At 35.9% G+C, this 22,941-nt stretch overlaps 1 protein-coding gene across 1 annotated transcript; it reads right to left on the bottom strand.

Moving 5' to 3' along the window:
- Positions 1 to 2,527: 2,527 nt before the first annotated feature.
- On the bottom strand, positions 2,528 to 21,325 carry LOC121412998 (nuclear receptor subfamily 2 group E member 1-like). The gene is made up of 5 exons (XM_041605761.1): positions 21,184 to 21,325; positions 13,099 to 13,341; positions 4,661 to 5,160; positions 3,553 to 3,811; positions 2,528 to 2,825 (listed from the first exon to the last, which is right to left on the bottom strand). The coding sequence occupies exons 1-5, from the start codon at positions 21,323 to 21,325 to the stop codon at positions 2,584 to 2,586; spliced, it is 1,386 nt and encodes a 461-aa protein (XP_041461695.1). The 3' UTR covers positions 2,528 to 2,583.
- Between the last annotated feature and the right edge of the window lie 1,616 nt (positions 21,326 to 22,941).

Here is a 22,941-nt window from a genome sequence, read left to right on the forward strand (position 1 = left end):
TAGGTTCCTCTGTATACATTGGGGTTGAGAAGGGGACGGGCATATTGAATAGATTCACGAGCAAGAAAAAATAAGGAGAGAAGAAAAAAAGGAAAGAAAAATAGTTTTTTTTTCTGAAAAGTATTATGTAAAATTCTATCACAAACTTAGATTTTTGTACTAAAAGGGTCAATTTTTTGCTCTTTCGCTTCGCTCGCTTGCAATTGCAACACAAAGTCTGGTATCCCCTAAAAAAATGGCTCATCATGCTACGATCATGACCATAAACATAATCGGCTTAAAACAAAATTAATGTTTTTTTCTAATACCAACAGTCTATAAGAAGCTAAAAATTACAATTTTTCTAATTTACTAAAAAATAATACATGGGCGATTGGTGATGATAGTTATGTCCTTAACGGACTTTTAGCAAAACAAATTAAAACACTCATTGAAAATCACTCATTATTATAACAATTATAACATTTATAACACAAAAATCATGTATGCATAATTATATTAAAACATAAGATAAAATGGGTCAATCTAAGTACCACTTAACTTTTAATTTCAGCAAGTTTCCAGAACAATATACTGATAAAATAACCACCTATATTTCACATGTTTTTCCTTCTTTCTGTTTCTAGTTTTGTTTACACAGTTTCATTCATTCATTCACTCATTCATTCATTCATATGCATTTATTTCGTTCATATATTAAAAACATCGTTCATATATCATTTCGTTCATATATCATTCCGAGGTGTAGAACAGTTGTTTTAGTGGCCAAAGCAAATATGGAGTAGTGTGTGTGCAGCGCTTTGTAACCGAAATGAAAAGGCGCTATATCAAATGACTTTTGGATTGGATTGGATTATATTAAAAACAACATTTACAAACCATATTGGAATATACAAGAAATAGAAGTAATGTATAAAACGAGGAGACAGCCTAGAAGGCAGAGAAGCCTTATTGGACAATAAGAGAAGCTGGTGCTGCCACCAATAGTTTGAAATATTACATGTGCAGTCCTATAATCTTTACACTAACATTTTGATTTCTATATTCAAATCTAATAATACAGCAAGCAATTAGCTAGAAATTGAATGATAAAAGAATAAATTATAATTTACATATTTATATTTATTTTCACAAGCCACGAGCATTAAGTTTAATCACCGTTTCACAAACAAAATGACAGTTGGCTTTGATCATGTTGATGTTAAAAGGGGCTACTCCCCATCATTAACTTCCTTTTTGCATTCATTAACTTCCATTGACCACTTATAAAATAGAGAATGGAATGTATATTTTTGAAATTAATACTGCTTTGGATAAAGGAATGTTTGATATAAATAATGGTAATGCAGTGTTGTTGGGATTACCGAGGGGATTCACACTGAAGCTTAGGAATGGATGGTGTACTATGAACTACAGTGGGTATATACACTGTAAACAATATTGGGTAAAATTTTAACCAGCACGGGGGTAATTGTGTGTTCAACCAATTTGGGAAGTATTTTAACCAATGCGGAAAGCAAGTTGTCCAGTAAGGTAAAAAATAAGCAGCAATTACTTTAGAATTGGCAAAATTTTCATCACACTGGATAAATAAAAATGCCCAAAAGAAGTTCCCAATGTTGGTTGGACACATACATGACATAATTACCCTCATGGAGCATTTTAATCAATATTTTTAGAGTGTACACACTAAGAAATAAAGGTTCAAAATTGAACCCCGAAAGGTTGATGCAAAATCAGCACCCTATGGGTTCAAAAATTGAACCCTGAATGCGGTTGGGGTTCATTTTTGCAACCTGCGGGTTCAAAACTGCACTCCTAAATTTTAAATTGAACCCCTAGGGGTGCATTTTTGAACCCGCAGTGTGCAAAAATGAACCCCAACCGCAGGGTTCAATTTTTGAACCCCAAATCAGAAGTTCAATTTTTGAACCCATAGGCCCGTATTCTGAAGTCAGGTTTAACTTATAGACCATGGTCTAACTCTGTGCTAAAATTACGGGAAGCCAAGAGTGTCAAAATTTGTATTAGGTTGTATATTTCTTCTGTTTACTGTGCTCTTTCCTGACTCTTCAATGGTGAAGACAATCATCTATTTATACTTCCTAGACAATTATGAATAATTTGAGAGCCAAATGAGCTGAAATATGATATTTGTACTGTTAATGATTTATGTAACAGTTGGCTATCCATACTTAAACCACAACTTTAAACCAGAGTTTAAGTTAAACCCGACTTCAGAATACGGGCCAGAGGGTGCTGATTTTGCATCAACCTTTCGGGGTTCCATTTTGAACCTTTATTTCTTAGTGTGTAGGTTTAAGACAATAATTAACATTCAAACTTTTGCCAAAGTTGTTGGGGGTACGCCAACTGAGCAATTTAAATAGTTTATTAATATTTCAGTTATACATACAATGTAATGTTAATACATTCGCCAAGGCATCACCCTTCGATATGCCTAATCTCCATGTAATCCGGTACAAAAAACGAGTATAATAATATTGTTTACATAATAAACATGATAAACGGTATATGAAAATACATCAAATATGCTTAAATGCATTGATTACGAAAGTTCTTCTAACAAGTCTGGAACATATCGCTCAGTAATCTTTCAATAGGTATTTCCCCTATCGTCTGCTTGAAAAAGAGGGTTTCTAAAAACTTGCTGCTGACTGCTCGGAGAGCGGAGAGCATGATGAGAAGTCTGCCGAAGCGAGTGGGCTGGGAAAGGTGAGCATACCGGACATAGTCCCCCAGCATGACTTGGGCTTGGTCTTGAAGTGATTCGACACGATGGGGCTCGCTCAGATGAGGGGTTTCTGGTTTAGGAATGAAAATGAAAAAGGATGGAAAATCATGATGAATACATTGCAGATAAACTAGAAATGAAAAAAAGATAATAAAAAAGTGAATTGCAATTATTGAAGTAACGAAAATAAAACCCAAACATTGTTCAATATGAAAATTAAAAAAAAATGATAAAATAGCTGTTTTAAGCGGCTTTAAAGATTTTTTTATGCACTATAATATGCCTAAAATTTGCGAATAAGGTAACCACATATCATCACATTTTCATAATCCTTCAATGTATTTTTAATTTCCAAACAGTAAAAACGGTCAGATGACCGAGTAGACACACCTATGAATAATAATTGTGATCTCGAAAAATATCCCTTTGGATTTATAGGCGGGGTGGGGTGGGTGCTGGGGTTTAAGGCATATTTTGAGAGGAGAAGGCATAATAGGCATCCCACCGTTTCATTAGCGAATTGATGGGGGCACAACATGGCGCACGACGTAAGATTTCTATTAAAAAAAAAAGTCGCGAGCGAGCGATGGAAACTTTTGACTTTTTTTCCCTGGTCGTGTAACTTATTTATTGTATGTATTTATTTATTTATTTATTTAATTAATTAATTTATTTATTCTTTTTTTTTGGGGGGGGGGGTACATACCCTCCAAGCTGCTGCAGCCCCCCGCCCCCCCCCTCGCCCATCGATACGCCAGTGTATCCAATCATTCGTTTTGTCACTATCATAGCCATACCTGATTTGAACAAGGCTACAGCTTTCAGGCATGCAAATTCGGTGAAATCCACCTTCATTGCCCGTAGCTTAGCAACCGTCTCCTTCATGTAGCGGACTTGCGATGCGAGCTCCGCCGTGGTTTCGGGGGATGTCTTCTCTCCCTTCACGCTCATGCTGACTGCGAGGGACTTTAGGAGGGCGTCTGTTTCGAGTGGAACCGCCCACTGGCAAATTCCCATCAGAAATAAGTCTTTCCACGTTTCTTCGAGAAGGATGAGCTGAGAGGAGTTGATGAAAGAAATAAAAAGATGGAATTACTACAAGACACTTTGTCTTATTATGAAAATAAATTGGTATGGATAAAGAAAAGGGAGGGAGAAAGATTAGATACAGACAGACAGACAGACAGACAGACAGACAGACAGACAGACAGACAGACAGACAGACAGACAGACAGACAGACAGACAGACAGACAGATAGATAGATAGATAGATAGATATAGATAGATAGAGATAGATAGATAGATAGATAGAGTGATATAGTTCGATAGATAGATAGATAAATAGATGGATATAGATGGATATATAATATATAGATAGATGACAGATAGATAGATGAATAGATAGATAGACAGATAGAATGAAAGAAAGAATGAGTGATATAGATAACTGATAAAATAGAGAAAAGGCCAGCGAGCTAGCTAGATAGATAGGCCTAGTAGATAGGTAGTTAAGATCCTTATTTAGATTTATTTATTTATTGATCTGTTATAAATTGGAAGAAAATTCCAAAAGTTTGCCCTCCATTCTTACAATAAATTCACATGAATAAATACTCAAGTCAGACGCATATTAAGCATTGAAAGAAAATATAAATACAAAATTATTAGACTATACGAAAGTAGAAAAAAGCAGAATAGTGGGGAAAACGTCGATTACATTATTTTGCTCTACTTATTAACTAAAACTCAGACCTGTTCTTTTAAAGAGATTAGGATGTTCAACGTTTTGTTTTGCTTTTTAAGGGGGTGGGGTAATTGGGGTGGGGGACAGTGTAAGGAGGGGTGATCTGGGGTCGGGGGCATTATTACGCGAAAAGAAAATCACTTAATCAACACTGCACTAACCTGATCTCTGAACGGCAGCAATCGAAAACAGGTGATATTTTTCGCCCATTTCACCGAGGTAAAAATAAGCCTCGCTGTCACTTCAGGCAAGTTATCCGGCGACGTGGAAATCGACGACCCAATCCCCTTTACCCGACCGACCTCGGCCCCGTCATCTTCCCGCACGGCGTCCAGCGCGAGTGGGTTGATGTTGTAGTGTTCAGCGGTGAGGAGGCTGTGGTAGAACGTCCCGTAGTAAACGGATGAAGATATGAAACTACTGGACGGGGGAGGCAGCGGCGTTGAGGAGCCTGTAAGCGGTGACTTGTCGGCGGGCAGCGGGCGGTGCGGTACGGTTAGGGGCAGGATTGAGTGCCCGGTTTGACGGGGTAAGGGGCTCAGTGACGTGGTGCTGGATGGGGTCAGGGATCGAACGGTGCCTGGTGTGCCTGTTGATCTGATCTCTGTTGGAATGATGGGTTTGTTCTTGGGCTTCCGTGGTCCTCGCTCGTGTTGTACAGCTGATGGACATAGAACAAAATAGAATCTTAATAATCATATATTTCATTTTTAGAATAAATTTTGTTCTTATATTTTGTTAGCTTCAAACCAATATCAATTTTGATTAAAATTCATATTCGAATTTTTGGTTAAGTGAAATATGCCAACATGCACCAACTTGAAATAAAGTGATGATATTTTTACACAATTTCACAAACGTAATGTCGATTCTATGCACGAAGCAAGATTAAAAAAAAACTTTTTTTTTAATTCAATAATTCTTATACATCATACATTATTTTAAGACAGAACCCTGGTTAAACATATATATGTCAATAAATGAAATAATAACTCGGTGAACAACTCAAACCAATCAAACAGTCAATAACAGAAGTAATGAATGGAAAAATATAATTTGATTAAAAATAGGTAAAATATTGATTAAAAACAATAATAATTAAGATTTTCACAAATCTGTTATATAGTATCGTTGACCGAATACTTCATTACATTTTCACTATGATAAACAGAGAATTTATTACTGTTAGTGATGTACTTTATTGCATTTACAAATTGATTTATCACTATGAGCAAAAAAAAAGACATTAACAATTATCGTGAAATAGCCTGCTTATAATAGGCTTTAATGTGATATATGCATCATCATAATCGATCTGTTTTTCTTCAATATTCCTGAATAAGCCCACTGGATTTTTTTTCGTGATTTTTAGCTGTATACCATCGAAACTGCTGCACTAAATAAGTTCTGCCATTTTCGGTTGATTGACAACGCAACACAATAGAAGGATGAGTAACCTTGTTATCTACAAAATGACACCTATCTGTTACAATAACAACAGACTTGCACTTAAAAGAAATCGACGTATTTATTAAAAAATGGCATATTGCAGGTGCTTATAGTTGGCTAATTTCAGCTTTTTCATGCCCAGAGATAGAACGTGGGAAAATATACAATTTGACACTTTGACAATGGGGCTGCTAGGAGGGGCATTTATCAAAGGTGCGATGTTTTAGGAGGTATCAATATTTTGATTTAAAAAAGGCACAGCTGTCAACGGCTAAATTGTGATACATGCACATTTTTTTTTATTACTGAAGAATTATCAATCTTTACCCTTTATGGGGAGTCACCGTCAAAGATTGAATTAACTCGAAAATAGGACTTGAATGATACTTCTGAGAGCGGACTTCTTTTAATTGATTCATTTTTTAACCAGGGTGATCCAAAAAAAGATAATGCACTTTGGACTGAAATGAACTTACACAATAAATGGGCTCTTTGTCCAAAATGATAATAAGGATTGATGATGATATTGATTACTGAATTATACATAAAATAATAAAACATTACAAGACTTCGTAATGGATGTATGAATCGAAGAAAATAATCTAATTGGCGGAGGGTTAGGGGAGAGAGATAGGAAGAGAGAGGGAGAGAGAGGAAGAAAAAAAAGGAATAAGAGAACATGTGGAAGAAAATGTTTGCACAGAAATGCAAGCTATACATTAGCCGAACAAGTTGCCCTAGAAATATAAATCATAAACACATGTTAGTAAAAAAAATTATTGTTTTATGTTTTAAATCTACTTTTCACCTGGGTTTGCGTAGTGTATTTAACGAAGGTGAAGCTCATTTTGGACATGTTGGAAGGAACACAATTAACCATGCTAATTGTGTGGATTTTGTTCATAGAAAAGAAAATGATACGTTCGACAACCTCATATTCCTTGAGAATGTCTGAGTCGTCATTGTCTATGATTTACACCGGTTCGGCACGGCCATTATTGTCGTAAAACGTTTAAGAAAATTCATTTCCAGAGTAATAGTTTCCGGGAGTGGGTCGTGCAAGAACAACGAGAACCTACTTCACATTCTAAGTAGCTGTTATAATATCCATCAACTTCGGTCAGCGTAGTCAAATTATAAATTTCCCGCTATAAATCTTTTTAGATCTACGTCGTCTGATCATATATTACTTTTTGCACTGTGGAGAATTAATAACAAATATACCACTTTTTTCCTGTCTAAAGAATTGAATATTTCCATGAAAGTGTCAATTGGAGAGGAGAAGATATACGGTTAGAGAGAGGGGGGGGGGGGGGGCGGAGAGACAGACAAACACACAGGGAGAGATGAGGGTAGGGTTCGAGGCATGCAGTCTTTGAAATTGACAGAAAGGCGAAAACAGCTTTCTTAAAACTAAAATCTGATAAAAAAATATATATTGAAATTATTAACATGAAATATAATTTCACACAATGGTGCATGTGAAAGGCATTTATCATTACGTTCTATACAGAATTCAACGACATCATTGACTCCAGACATTAAATGACAAATGACCAGTCAGAGTGAAATTCAATGTCCATCAATACATTTAGCTAACTTACTCATTATAAGCTGCAAAGTTTCGCTATCATGTTAGATTCCGACTTTATTAGAAATTATATGAAAATAAACAACATTGTTCTCTCCTATAAACAATATAAAACAGCATTATTCCAAGAAGGAGAAGAAACTGTCATAGTCACTTAGCAACGCCTGACTGTCAGAGTGACATATTAATGTCTTGATCTCTTCTTAAGATCGAACATAATGGTTTCTAATCTCCTCGACGCTTCCTGTATAAGGATGAGATCGAGTATCAACTTCAAAAATTTCAAGCACCGCCACATTCTGAAGAGGCGTTTCGTCACCATCGATCGAAATGGCATTTTTCACATCTTTTAATGGATAAGCTCGAAAATTATGATCGAGTTTGACATTTTTTTTGTTCTTAATTGCAGACACGCTTATGGATTGTAAAGATTCTCAGATATTTTATTAATATGAACACGACAAAATTATAGATTGATAACCCATGTTTACATTCTTCATAATGTCAGGTTATAACAATTTAAGAGATAAGATCTTGTCGGCTTATCTTGCAGACGTTGTCTCATCGGTATTATTGTCTTTATTTTCAGAACAAAATCAAAATCTTGTCATATCGTCTTTAAACATAAATTTGTCACTGGTGTGCCAGCACCTTGTAAAAGGATTTGGAAAAATACTCTTTGGGAGATAAAGCCGTGTTCTGGATATAATTCGACTCCAATTTCTCGGTCTAAGAATAAAGCTATGAACTATAAAGTGGAAAACGTATATACTGCGCAATCGCATAACGGTACAACAGTAGTCCTTTTATTTTCTCTCTCCCATGTCTACTGAACATTATTGTATAAACGTAATATCTATATTATCTATATTATTTTCTATGACACAGGGTTTTGCCCCCTTCCCCACAAAAATGTATGTTCATTTTTTTCATTAGATGATCCATCTCCGCCATATAGTTTTGAAGATGCGATCCGCATCCCCCCCCCCCCCCCCCGAGTCTACAAGATAAAGTCTATAGTAAAAGATAGATTAAACTTCTACACACAGATGTAGACCATATCCTATTTTAATCAATATGGCTCTGGAATACTTTGACACTTTTCTACCTGCTTATTAACTAGGGACACCATACACACGATCCCTTGGGAGAGAGCGCCGTTACTTCGTGGCGGTGGGCTGGGACCACTAGGAAAAGTACAAAGTCACACGTAGTCAGCATGATCAGCGTGGCCAATTGCGATTGAAATCCTCGGAAGTTATTACGAATGATAGTTTTGTACTTCTTGTAATACGGTGAAGACGAAGTCACTATTCTTCAACGATTTCTTTTCTTAGGACTTCTTCACCCGGTTGTTACAGATGTATTTTATGACTATCTGTAAATATTTATTTACTTATCTATCTATCTATCCATCTATCAATCTATCCATCCATCCATTTATCTATAGCTGGTAATTGCACATCACATTTTCCTGTACTCCCCACTTCCGATCTTAAACTTCACTCATGTACATTTTGTCTGTAAATAATTTTTTTTTTACTGAATGTGCAATATTATTTTGACAGACTCTCAATTCAATAACATAGTTTTTTTTAATAAGATAAGCTTGGACCAATTGCCCGCCCCCCTCGTGCGTTTTAACTCAACTAAAAACAAAAATCGATCGCAAGACCCTATATGTGTGCTTCTAAATCAAGTTGTGATTGATGTTTGGAGTTGTGTTTGATTGCATCTCTTCCTGTGACCGACCTCTAATCATTGGCATGAAGTTAATCGTTTAGTGTCTTGGGATGGGTTATATGGAACGTTGACATTAAAACCTGGCCAAGGTGGATTTTATCAAGCGTGATCAATCATCGCGAAGCTGGTAAATTTCTCCCGGTCACTTTCCCCGTAGTGGCTTTCTTGGCAAGTGAGCGATTAATGACACCTTTCTACAGAAAAAAGAAGAAAATCAAGCTCAAAGAAGGAAGAACGAATAAATTTACCAGAGCCACTCGCATCCCTCTCGTCATGGTCGTCGGGAAAAATCACCCCCATAGGTTGGCCGAAAGCGCGCGCTGCCAGAATTAAGGCATATTCCCTTTGCGCGTCCAACGTTTTTCTCCTTCTTCCTATATGAACTTTCAAATAATCATGACAACGTATATAATACATACTGTATCTAAAGGCTGATAACATCTTTATCATGTCAAATGGTTTTATGGACAAAAACTTATATTTCATATAGTTTCAAATTTTGATTGATTCCATCTAGACGATGTAAAGTGCAGATGTTCCAACCGATTTATGTTTTTATCACCTAAATACTTCTGTATAAAAACAAATTTATGTCGCAATAATTGTCCAAGAAATTATATTTTGGATGGTATTGGATAATAAGGATTAATGAAATAAATCAAGATGGCTCGTGTGGTCTAGTGGTTAGACCATTGGCCTCATGATAGTAAGGTTGTGAGTTCAAATCCCCGCTCTGCCATTGTCTCCACTTTGATAAATATTATAAAAAAACTTGAGTAATTTATGTCGTCTATATAATGGTCAAAGCACTATGACTGATTAACTGAGACGTAAAATGTATCAGCTTGGCAATATACAAGCAGGAAGCTGTCCTGCCGAGTCCATCCATCCATAACAGAAAAGAATATCAATTATGCGTTGCAAATCGAAGTTATACAATAAATTAAACAGTGCTATAAGGACATAGAGAATGCTCATAATACTTTTACCATTGAAAAAATTAGCTGATTTCAGTATATCACAAGGTTTAGTCGTTTCCATGTCTTAAGAATCATTGAACAACAAAATTGAAGAAAGTGTGCACTTTTCGGGTTAGGCCAAGTCTAAAGTACAAAGAAAAGTACAAATTTGTGGCCTAGTGCATGCGCAGATGACACAAGACTGAAAGGATCTTCAAGACCCAATTTCAATGGCAAGAGATAACACAGCAACAGAAAGATAAACTACTCATCATTTCAACATTCCTTATCAGAAGGCATTTGCCTGGAAGGTTAATAGCGTCGCCTTTTTAGCCCGAGGGCAAATCAACAAGCTCCTCTCGATCTCGAGGGCAGGGCTATTATCAAAAGGTATATTCCTTTTATTCCATTCATATCTTATTTTTCAGGAGCAACTTTGAGATAGGAAAGCAAAGCTCCGGCCAAAAAGCGCGGCCCGAGTGCGCCCACAGACTCTCGCCGTCTCGTGCATTTTCGTTTGCAGACGACAAGCGCATGGTATTGACTTATTTGTGTTTGGCGCGCAGCGATAAAATAGGATGCGAAGGGCACTCGCTTGAAGATGTTATAACAGACAAGCATCTGTCATCGACTTCTTGAGAAATGAAAATGTCAAACAATTTACGTCTGCCCGCTGAAATGATGTCTTTTTAAATAGAATTAAGGGGGGGGGGTATATAATAAGACCGGCCACTTGCCGAGAAAGGAAATGCGATAAGTACAGCACAAATAATCATTGACCTCATGATTATTAAAATCAAGGAGAGAATAAATAAGAATTTCGATTAGATAAGATTAATAAATCTTTCAAGGATTTTTATGACAGTTTCGTGTGTTTGTGCATAACAAACTGTTGGGTAAAACAATCCCCGGATCCATTTTGCATGATTTTTTTCCAACCAAAGATAAGTAAGTTAATAACAAGTCCATTATTTTTCTCAAAATAAGGTACAACCCCACATAGAGAATAGAAGAATCTTATTTCTATAGCTGAATATTAATTATCAATTTAGTTATTATCGGAATGAGTAGGGAATGTGATGGCTTTGATACTGTACGAAAAAAGTTTAAATTGTTAGGAAGTATAGAAATCTTGAAATCTAATGTCTAAAGATTTATTTCTAGAAAATATCAACCGCACTCTTATAAGAATGAAAGGGGTAAATCACCTTTTAAAAGAGCTGGGGAGTGACAGCATTTTTAATAACTTCGGGTAAAAAAAAATCCACTACTCCTCGACCCTTTTCCACCCTTTTCGCCTTTTTGTGTTTTAAGAGTACATTTACAGTGATTGTAAAGGATGATTTCCCGGTGACATGTTTTAACCACAAATCACAGCAACGTCTTTTCTTATTTTGTTCTCTCCAACCCCCCCCCCCCTTCTTCCCAAGTGCAAGAAAGGTCATCGCATTGATTGTGTTTGTGCATCTGGGTCTAAGTGTGCGGTTTTCTTTCCATAATACATCTTCAGTGGCTTATTTGCGGAAATAATCATTGAATGAAATTTCTGGCGCTTGAAAGAAAATATATATTTTTACAAATCTATTTACATGGAAACCGTGAACTTCGCGAGTGCATGCGGTAGAACTTGTAATATTGACGAAACAAACAATTAGATACAATGCCGGATATACAATTAGAAGCGCGTGCATGTGTTCGTCCGTTCATATTTTACTATTCTCCTCCTTTTTTCACCTCAATTACAATCAATCTCCTCACATTATCAATCGTGACAAAATGAACAGTAATTATAGCATCATTTGACTTAATGGTGTCATGTCTTCAGGATTAAAGGCATTACCATTGCACCTGTCTTGCATGGAGTATAGTGTACAGTGCGATTTTCAAATTTGAAATTTCTGCATTCAAAGTTTACGATTCTCGTCTGTATTAACATTTGATTTAGACAGATTTTGAAAAAAGGATAGAATTAGATATTCTGCTACCTATTAAGTTTGTAAAATGCGAATTTATAAATGGGCAAATCAAGCACAATCTTCAAAACCAGTATACGATAATTTCCCCCGTTCCGCCCCACAGCAATGTGCCAGTAATTATGACGCCAATTTTCCCTTTTCCTTATCAGAGCGTATCATAATGTCCATCGGTCGGCGGTTCGGATTTCTTGTTAATTGATTTTGTAAAGATATGATAAGAAAGATATCTTCTTTATTCGATTGTTTATATGTATTTGAATGGAGATTGAGAGGTTGGTCATGGAAAGCAGTCCTCGCCTCACAATGTGAAGATGTTTATATTTCTCAGGTATTATCTATTTTAATTTTAAATCAATAAATAAACAAAAAGAATCTTGATGAGAAGCATAGGATCGGTTGGTTGATTCTCTCTTTTAGGAAGGAAAAAAGTCAATTAAAAAAATTATAAAAGTCGGCAGGTTTTACTCTGGTCAGTCTAATTACGGTAATCATTTTTTTCTGATACCAATTCCTAAACTAAAACAATATTCATTGGGTGTAAAAAAAAGGTAACACCGGTTTCCAAAACATTGAATTATACGAACACAAGCACCATCACCATCAGAATCACAATTATAAACACATTGACACCAACGCTGAAGTAATAGTTATGAAACGTGTTCTTACCATATTTACTCATGGGCTTCGAAACACGACACAAGCACCATTGTCAACACATTAAAACACCAACATTGAAGCACTGAAAGCAATATGAAAGGCGTTCTCACCATCTAGATTCATATGGGCTTCCAAACACTACACAAGCACCAAAACCAAGACCACTGGTCAACACATTAACACCGACACTGAAGCACTGAAAGCAATATGAAAGGTGTTCTTACCATCTTTATTCATCTGGGCGTCGAAGCACTTATTGAGCCGGCAGGCCCGGCACTGGTTGCGATGGGTCTTGTCTATGGGGCAATCTCCTCCTCCTTTTCCTTGCTGCTTACAGACGTACACCCGGTTTCTATGGATACTGCGTTTAAAGAACCCGCTACACCCATCACAGGCGTAGACACCGTAGTGCTTGCCGGAGCTTCGATCGCCGCATACTTTACACGGGATGTCCAGCAGACGATCACCTGGAGAATATGAAGAAAGACAAAAAATGGGATTGAAAGGAATATTTCACTATCTTTCGTGACGATATGCAATAGTTACCAAGTTTTTGTCAAGTTTATAGCCGTCAACTGAAAAAAAGGTTATGTAAAGGTATTTATAATTTAATTAACGAAACACTACTTTATTGAATAACTTACTTGAAGAAATTTGATAACTTATTTTTATACTTGAAATCATAATTGATATAAGTGCACAAAATGTCTTTAAAAAAATCCTCACCCCTAAAAAAAGAAAAGTCGCATAACGAAAACTCATTACTTGAATAATTAGCAAAAAATAAAACCCATAACAACCGAAAACACTATTATCAAAATGAAATACTTCATACCTCTGATAAAACCAGGATCCCTCATTTTACGATAGTTTGGAACACAAAATGCGTCTTTAAAAAAAATCTAACAGCAGTATTTGCAGTTGCAAATTAAATTGTCCTTTAAGTTTTCTTCTGGAATGGTTGGACTTTGCTGAAATTTGAGTGTTCCAGAACTGCCTCGGTCTTCTCTGCAAACTAAGTTTTCACCTAAAAGTCCCCGCCTTAAATATAGAGCTAACAAACAAAGGGTTCCTATTCCCTCGACGGGTAATAGTCAAAAGTAACAACCCAAGAGACATATCAAAACTTGATTTGTTATTTTAGAATCTTTTCAAGACAGTACTTGGCTTACAAAGGTAAATGGAGGGGTGGAGCGAGTTGACCAATCAGAGCAAAGTCCAGAGTGGTGTCGCGAGCCAATCGCGAGCCCCTCGCGAGCCGAGCACACGACCCGAGTTTGTTCGGCAAACAACCGAAACAATGGCGAAGTGTCCCGGAAAAACAGTTCGCCAAGAATACACTTGTCTCGCTAACTTTGTCTAAAAGTTTCCTAACTATTATGCATGTGTTACTTTATAGATGAAAAGAGTTGCCCTTTTCTCCTTTTTTGGACCAGACAGAAAATGTATATAGATCGGCGTCTTCGGATGAGTTGAAAAGTGCAAATGGTAAAATAAATTTTGTTGACTTTCATGTAGAATTTATATCAGGGAGGGGGAATAAAAGGGTTAGAGAAAGAAGTAATAGGATAGAAAGAAATGAATATAGATAAAGGAGAGAGAGAGAGAGAGAGGGGGGGGGGAAGGAGGTGTAATGAAGAAGAACCAAAGCAGTGTAGCACTAGCGTATAGAAGGGGGCATGTAGGGGGGGGAGGCTCTACATCTACCTCTAAAGTTCCAAGACCAAGAAAAAGGGGATAAAAGAATGGGGAAAAAGAAAGATTTTCATTTTAAAAAGCCCCCTTATCCAACATACGCCATGTGTCGCTCATTTTTTTAGGGGGGGGGGGGGGGCTCATCACCCCACTCGTATATATAGACTACATCGTTTACAAAACCGAACTTAAAATTTTTATAGTTAATTATTTATTTTTTTTATAAAGCAACCTGTAGTGTATACCTTCAACAATAAAGCGAAGATAATGTTTTTCATTTGCCGATACGATTTCATAATGACAAAAATACAATGACAGTACTAAAAAAAATGTCAACTCAAAAAGATTTTAATCATCACCTGTGAATTTCAACTTTAGCTTTAAACAACCTGAAGCGATTGAAAGAACAAAAAAAAATAGTCTTTCATACTCCAGGCACGTGTAAATTTGTTTATACCATTGCAAACAGTTTTATGAAATGGTAACACGGCATTTGCTCAGGGGCCCGTTGCAGAAAGAGTTGCAATCAATCGCAACTCTACAAATTTAGGCGCAACTTGATTTTCAACCAATCAACAGCGCGCATTTTGGACTTGCGATTGATATTTTTTGGCTTGCGTTTAAACGCAACTCTTTCTGCAACGGGCCCCAGGGCTTTAGAGTTATATGTTAGTTTTAAGGTTAGGTTTATGATATGGAAATCCATTAGTGTCATAAATTTTCTACAGGAAATTTGCAAAATGTCCTTTGTAAACAAAGGAGAACACACCAAATTGTCAAAAAATCTATGTTTTTTATGGGTATACATTGATAATATAGATTTTCTTTTAACAAACATGCATTTTATATGTTGACTTTGCTGGCTTTCCATAGTTGCGACTAATTGGATCGATCGCAAAACTTCATGAGACAAGGCCCAGGGTTGAAGTTGGTCATTCCATTAGTGTGTGGAATTTGCAGCGGAGCAATTGTCGCCGGAGCAAGTATCATGGAACCTATATACTCCGTTCATATCACCTTGTACTTTACATCAAGCCTTAAAAATTAAGCCACCACGATCTTGACAATAGCCAAGTTCCTCGGAAAAGTTTGCCAAGAAAAGAAAAGATCTCTTTTCTTTCATCAAGACATGAGAGACACTCTGATCACTTCTCCCATCCCAGTTGCATAAACATCAGTTTTAATTGTCAAATGGTGTTTGTTATCTATTTTTGGTTGTTCGTATAAGGCAGGTTGTCAAAACATTTTGGGGATGGATCTGGGCAGCAATGAAAAGGTGAAACCTCGGCCAAGATTCCTTTGTCACGGCTCTGAACGATATCAAGGTGATATTGTTCCATTATCCTAAGCAACATGTCTAACTATTATTACCCTTTTTGTTTGTCTCGATAGAGACTCGGTGATTTCATTTCAACTGCAGTTTCAGATACCTCATATTCATTCATGAATTCAACATACATGTATGTCTTAGGTCAAATATAGTATACGCAGTAAGAATAAAAACATGAACTTTATTAATCATGCTTTTGAAGAGAATAAATCAAGTCACTTTTCTTTTGTAGAATTTTATCATTTTGTTTCAAAATGTCACAAAGGCATATTTTTAGCATAGATAATTTTGCTGTTGTTTTGGTTCTCATCTCCGATGCATTATCTTGACTATAAGTTTTGGTATTAGGATCATTTCGTTATGTGCATTGTTTTTATACACATTTAATGGGAAAACATGTCTATTTCATTACATTACATGTTTTCTCATTAGATGTGTATTAAAAAAGTGTTGTCATTTTGCTTTTGTGTCAATATAGAGATCCTTTATTTATGTTATTCAATAACATATTGGTGTGTATCAATAATCAGGTAAAGGAAAATGATATCAACATCGAAACTTTTCTTAATTTATTAAGTTATTTTCATTTTGAAAAGTTTATTGTCAAATGATTTTCAACTCTCTCATATTTTTAAAAGTCAGAGTTTGATTTAAAAAAAGAATTAATTGAATATGGTATACCAGCCATTACACATTTTAAGTTATAATAAAGACAGTAAAACAACATCTAAATAATAATTATCTTTTTACTAATATTTGAGAGAGACTTTAAAAATAACAATAAAAAACCTAAAAGGAAATACAATCAGCATTAAAACATGAAGTAACCTGAAATGGTGGATTACAAATAGTAATTTAATGTTTGCAAATTAAATTCAGAAAATATAAAAAAAATGAATTGACGACAGGAGACATTGTTGGGAGTGTTAGTCCCACAAAGAATTTAAACGGCAAAAAAAATCTTTCATGTCTTTACAGCAATAATCACAAATCAAATGTAAAAATAATTGGAATTATACCACTTATGCAATCTTAATCCCTAAAGTTTCTCAAATATATCATTAAAGTTTCATTCAGAGGACGGCTAAACTGCGACCTTTTCTTCATTATCAAAAATTGTAACAGATGAATCAAACAAAACCAACGCAGCCCTAGAAATGCATGGAACAACTTCTGCCGATTGCATCCGTATATGGAAGCCGACTGCGCATTTTCTGCTCAATTTAATTCCCACTGTAAAAACGGGCTTCAAAATGTGTTTAAATTGCAAAATTCTCATGCTCTGTAAAACATCTATACGACAGGTCTTCCATTTTGTTTAGTAAGTACTTGAAAGGTTTCAGAACTTGCGGGTTTATGACAACTTTACACGATTTTGATATTGTTGCCGACTTTACACGATTTTGATATTGTTACCGATTTGTGTCGCATTACTGACGCGTTCCTGCTCTTTAAGCTGCAACGGAGATCTCTTATAACTTTTCAAACTGTCCATTGAAAAGAGGAAGGGGGAAAGAGAGAGAGAGAGAGGGGATGGGAATTCCAATAAAAAACTGCTATTATATCAACATTTTTTTTTTCATTACTTTAATGAAGAATATATTCCAGCCACATGATAATCGAAAATTTGAACAAAATATTAATCATGACTCAATCTTCGTGATTAAACAGTCTAAAGTAATCGATAAATATGTCGAACGTTATATCATTTTAAAGACCGATTTAAGGTTTAAGAAATTTGGAGAGAGGTTGCACTAAACAGCCACTCCAAAAGTATATATCTCCTTTCAACCAGTAGTTATTTAAATATAATTACAACATTTTGGCGAAATTCTGTTTCTGTTGTTTCCATTTTGATGGCTGAAATCAGACTCTTGTCATTCCAAAAAAAATTAATGTGACTAAAAAACAACTCCATAAAGGAGCACAGAAACACTGAAGAAGCTGAATAAATATCTTATTTTCAGATTAATCTCGATCAAAGTTATTTTCCCACGGTATATCGACAGGCCTTTCGCTATTTTGTTTTAATCCAGGAAAAGAACATCATAACATGTTGTTGGAGACAGCCAGCATATTAGCCATTACCCATTCGTGAAAACCTGCCCATCTCCCAACAGTTTCCAAGGTTATGAAAGTATCTCTTCAAAAAAAGTTTTGAAACATATGGTATATGGAGAAGAGGGCAAGATAAATGGCTGAAAAGGGACATCAGTGTGGAACAGAAAGATAGGAGGGGGGGGGGGTTAGGGGTGAAGAGTATAAAGAAAGAAGTGAGAAACTTATCGTGTGTGAGAATCTAGGAGTTCGACCAAGCCAAGCTAAAATGATTCCGCCCCTCATCTCTCTACCCCCCTCTCTCTATTTGTCTTTCTCTTCCTATCTCCCTGTTCCCTTTATATTTTACGATTCGTTCCACCACTCTCCGTGAACTTGACAGGCTACAAAGGAATGTGTATGCCATGATTTTGATTTTTTAAATGACAACAAAGACAGAAAGAAATCCTTTATAATGGGGACAACCCCAACCTGTGAAGTGGTCGTGTGCGGCTCGCGTCCTGCGCGTGGGAACGTTTTACAACGGCGTCTTGTACAACGTGTGAGTGGCTTTGTGTCGCACGTTGTACACGTGTCAGCAATCCTGTTTCTCCAACATTTTCCTTTATATATATCCATCTATCTATCTATCTATCTATCTATCTGTCTGTCTGTCTGTCTGTCTGTCTATCTATCTATCTATCTATCTATCTATCTATCTATCCATCTACATAATCTGCCCATCTGTTTGACTTGTTTGAAAAAAGAAGAACTCTTTTATTTTAGACAACACATAGCTCTTTATTTTGCGCAGGCTTGATGTAGAACTTTTATTTGAATCTAACCTTTTTTTATGAATATCTCAAAATATATTGACATATATCATAATTAATAAACCAGATGAAGCACTTTTACCAATGAATAATCTCTTCATTAAGGCCGACTTCTTATATCAGATAACATTAAAAATAGAGAGTCAAAAGGGGCCTAAATCCTAGCAGATTCTTCGTCGGAGGCAAACTGACAAACATACAAGAACATTGATCTTTATCATGGTCATTTAAGTATTTCAAGTATATCATTTTGTTTTTCCAAATTTCAATTTTCATTTATTTCAATTTCCAACAATTACAATGTTATGTTTGTTTTTGTAAAGTTTGATATAAACAATCAGCATATAGCAAAACTGTATACACAAACAGGTTTGCAATGGTGGACGCTGCTACAAGCGAGAGTGCAGCCTCCTATTAAAAAACATTATACTAAATAGTTTAGATTAAATAAAAATAAAGTAAGATAAGACGACAACGAGATGATGTCGGTCCTTTTTCTGGCTAGACAAGATTTCAGAAATGAAATCAAGACAGAAAACACCTCTAACAGCAAAACAAAGTTTGGTGTAAAAGCTGTTTGCCTTTCAACATTCTCTGGTATTCGAGGTTTAATGGCGTCGCATCGTTAGAGTGTGTACACCTGCATGAAACGGTGACAACCTGGAATCCAGTGGGACCGTGATGTTAATTAAATGTGTGAAATGCAATAAACTCCGGATTAAGGAGCGTTCTGATGCAGAAAGCTAACATGTCTCGTGGTGTTGGTGGCTTCAAATTTAAGGTTATGTTTATTGATGTCTGATAGAAAAGCTATGAGGGCAAAAACAAAGTTAACCATGTGCACTTTGGAGATGTTAGACTCGGAATTTATTCATAGAGATAGGTAGACATACCCAGTAGAATGCGAGTCTGTTGACTTTTAACCTAAAATGACTATTGTAATAACAGAAACAAACAAGTATTATTAAATTGCATAAGGAGAACAACATAAATGGATAAAGAATGAAGAATACGCAGTTAAATAAAATGGGAAAATATCCCAAACTGATTTATATTGTTATCATTATTCATGATGACTGATACGATCATTGGTTTATACTAAATATATCGAAATAGAAATCAAACACATCTAAATAAACTAATCCAGAATTGAAATAGATCAAAGTATGCATATTTGTCTTCATAGATTTAGATTTGTTTTCATCGTCCATAATAAAGACATTCAAACACATACAAAATATTGTAAGCGTCACATTCATAAAAATAAAAATCGCATATATAGAATCATGGTCGCGTCTAATGGTTCTGACTCTCGCCTTTCAAACACAGGGAAGTGGGTTCGAATCCTAGTCTGCGTATTTTCATTCAGCAAGAAATCTATCCACACTGTGCTGCACTCGACCCAGGTGAGGTGAATGGGTACCCGACAGGATTAATACCTTGCATGCACTGAGCGCCGGTGATGGTAGCTCGAGCTAAAACCGAGGCAATTATTGCAGCGCTCTGTATCCTCAGGCAAAAAGTGCTTTATAAATCCAGCTATCATTATTATTATTAGAATTGACTCTCGGACGAAGAGTTGCGAACAGATTCAAATCAAACTCAAAGTATGATTGATCTAAATTTCCTATTATATATCTCGTTCCCGTGATGCACAGCCGTGCATCCGTAACGATTGGCCTTTCGTATCTGATGGGGAAATTTCTGAGCCGTCCAAATTTGTTCTCTATATACATGTATAATCACAACCGTAACGACTGCCACGACTGACTTCAAGGTCTGATACGATCTGGCACGATCGCTACGATGCATCGCGATGGCTCCGCGATTTAAATCACGGTTCGATCGTGGAGCGAATCGCTACAGTGAGAACTAGGTATATTAGCTACACAATTTCAGATCAATCTCTATTTCTATACTCTATCGCAACTCTTCGTGAGGCATAAGAGCGAGCTTGTCAGGATAACGTACTATATACAGGACAGGATAGGTGGCCTTGCATGATTTCCTAAGAACTTTTCTTTCCTTTACTTTATCTAACTGATATAGATTGAACAAAGAAATTATTCTGTTTTTGGAAAAAAGGAAAGCAAATTAACAAGGCAACAATAGTAAAAACTGACTAGTATGAAATACAAAATAACAACAACAACAGCCACAACATTCGTAAGTCGGCGCCACGATATCTATTGATATTGTATTTCCTAGCTTTATAACATAAATATGTTAATTATGCTACTTAAATAGAAATGATATTTCCATAAAAAATGAATTAGCTTAAAAAATAATTTCGGAGCTGTTCCGAGTTCCGAATCACGTCATGCTTTGAATAATTTTGTAAATCACGAGATGTAATTTACATCATATAAAAAGTAAGGAAATTTCAAAATATTATTCAAATATTTCATACTTACTTATTTTGATAGGTTGTCTTTGCTCTGGTCGAATGATACTCGGTGTCGAAATCGATGTCAGTGTGAGTTTAGGCGTCGTCAACCCCGTGGTCGCTGAAAACGAACGATGATGACGTTCTTCATCGAAGCTCAGGATATCCATTTTAATACTAAGTCCCCCCCAAAAAATAATTCAAATCTTTATGTGTTTTTTTTAACAAGAAGTGCGTCTGTATAAAAAAAGGCAAACGCAACTAAGTCAGTATCTTCTGAACTGAGGAAAAGTTTCAAGAAAGTATGCAATTTTCTCTTCAAACGATGAAAAAAGGAAATCAAAGTTCCACGTGAAGAAGAAGAAAAACAAAGTTATATAGAAGCATACATCAGTTTTGAAGATGAAAAGGTTATAAGCCGAACCTTTTATGCTTCAGATAGGTTTAATCGGCAAAAGTCTTCTAAAGACAAAACAAGCTCACTTTTAGTCCAAAACTGTTAATAATCTTGATATGAACCGATCTGCTTTATGGAGAAATATATCCAGAGATGGATTTCGACCGGCAAAGGAAAAAAGGTTTGTCTTTAATTGGTGAACACCGATTATATGAGGCAAGTGCATATACGATCGAATCATTTCCCAGTGACGTCATAATTTATCAAGCAATGGGAGGATTGGAGGGTTATGATGTATCCTTTTATTAGAGTGCATAGAATAGGGTAGATCCCCCGAAAGATACAGAGTGTCCAAACAAAATGAAATATACGCCTTTAGAATAATAATGATAAGAAAATAAAGAAAATACCTGAGTAAAAGTGTCAAAACCTGGTATTGTTATCCTTATCAATGTGCTTGTCGAAAGGGGCATTATTATTATCCATTGATCCATTTTTTGAATAATTACATAAAGAAGTAAAATTTATTTCGATTTGTGTTTCTGTTAACTGAATTGTGATTACACTTATCATTCACATCAAATTTCGGGATAAGAATTTGAATTCTGATAAAGTAATGATAAAAACACAACAAATGGCCGATTACAATTTTAACACATGATGCTATTCAAAAACAAAGATACCCCCACAAAAAATGTCTTGCGAGATATCATTACAACTGAACTTTATTGGGATACCTTAGCAACCATGGCAATGAGAACCCCTACATCTGGCCGGCTTAGACGCGACTGCGCATGCCCATGCAGTTTTCAGTCTGGCTATGGTTAATTCTCATTCTCATTCCTATAAAGGGAAAATGTGATTTATGAGAATATTAAACTACCATATCACTCCCGCCGCAATCACTTTTATTTCTACTGCTCTACTACTACTACTACTACTACTACTACTACTACTACTACTACTACTACTACTACTACTACTACTACTACTACTACTACTACTACTACTACTACTACTACTACTACTTCAACTACTACTACTACTACTACTACTACTACTACTACTACTACTACTACTACTACTACTACTGCTACTACTACTACTACTACTACTACTACTACTACTACTACTACTATAACTACTACTACTACTACTACTACTACTACTCCTACGACTACTGCTGCGGCTTCTGCTGCTGCTGCTACTAGTGCTACTGCTACTACTACTACTACTACTACTACTACTACTATACTACTACTACTACTATTACCACTAGGGCCTACTACTACTACTACTATACTACTACTACTACTACTATTACCACTAGGGCCTACTACTACTCCTACGACTACTGCTGCGGCTTCTGCTGCTACTAGTGCTACTGCT

Source organism: Lytechinus variegatus, chromosome 4 (assembly GCF_018143015.1).
Source record: "Lytechinus variegatus isolate NC3 chromosome 4, Lvar_3.0, whole genome shotgun sequence".
In the NCBI taxonomy this organism is placed as follows: Eukaryota; Metazoa; Echinodermata; class Echinoidea; order Temnopleuroida; family Toxopneustidae; genus Lytechinus; species Lytechinus variegatus.

What these genes read in the sequence shown, in the direction of transcription:
- LOC121412998 (XM_041605761.1), bottom strand. Translation starts at nt 21,325, where the DNA reads ATGGATATCCTGAGCTTCGATGAAGAACGTCATCATCGTTCGTTTTCA. An exon ending in CGCCCAGATGAATAAAGATG is followed by an intron (nt 5,161 to 13,098) that starts GTAAGAACACCT and finishes TATGTCCATCAG; the next exon opens with CTGTACAACACGAGCGAGGA. An exon ending in TGCTGCCGTTCAGAGATCAG is followed by an intron (nt 3,812 to 4,660) that starts GTTAGTGCAGTG and finishes AACTCCTCTCAG; the next exon opens with CTCATCCTTCTCGAAGAAAC.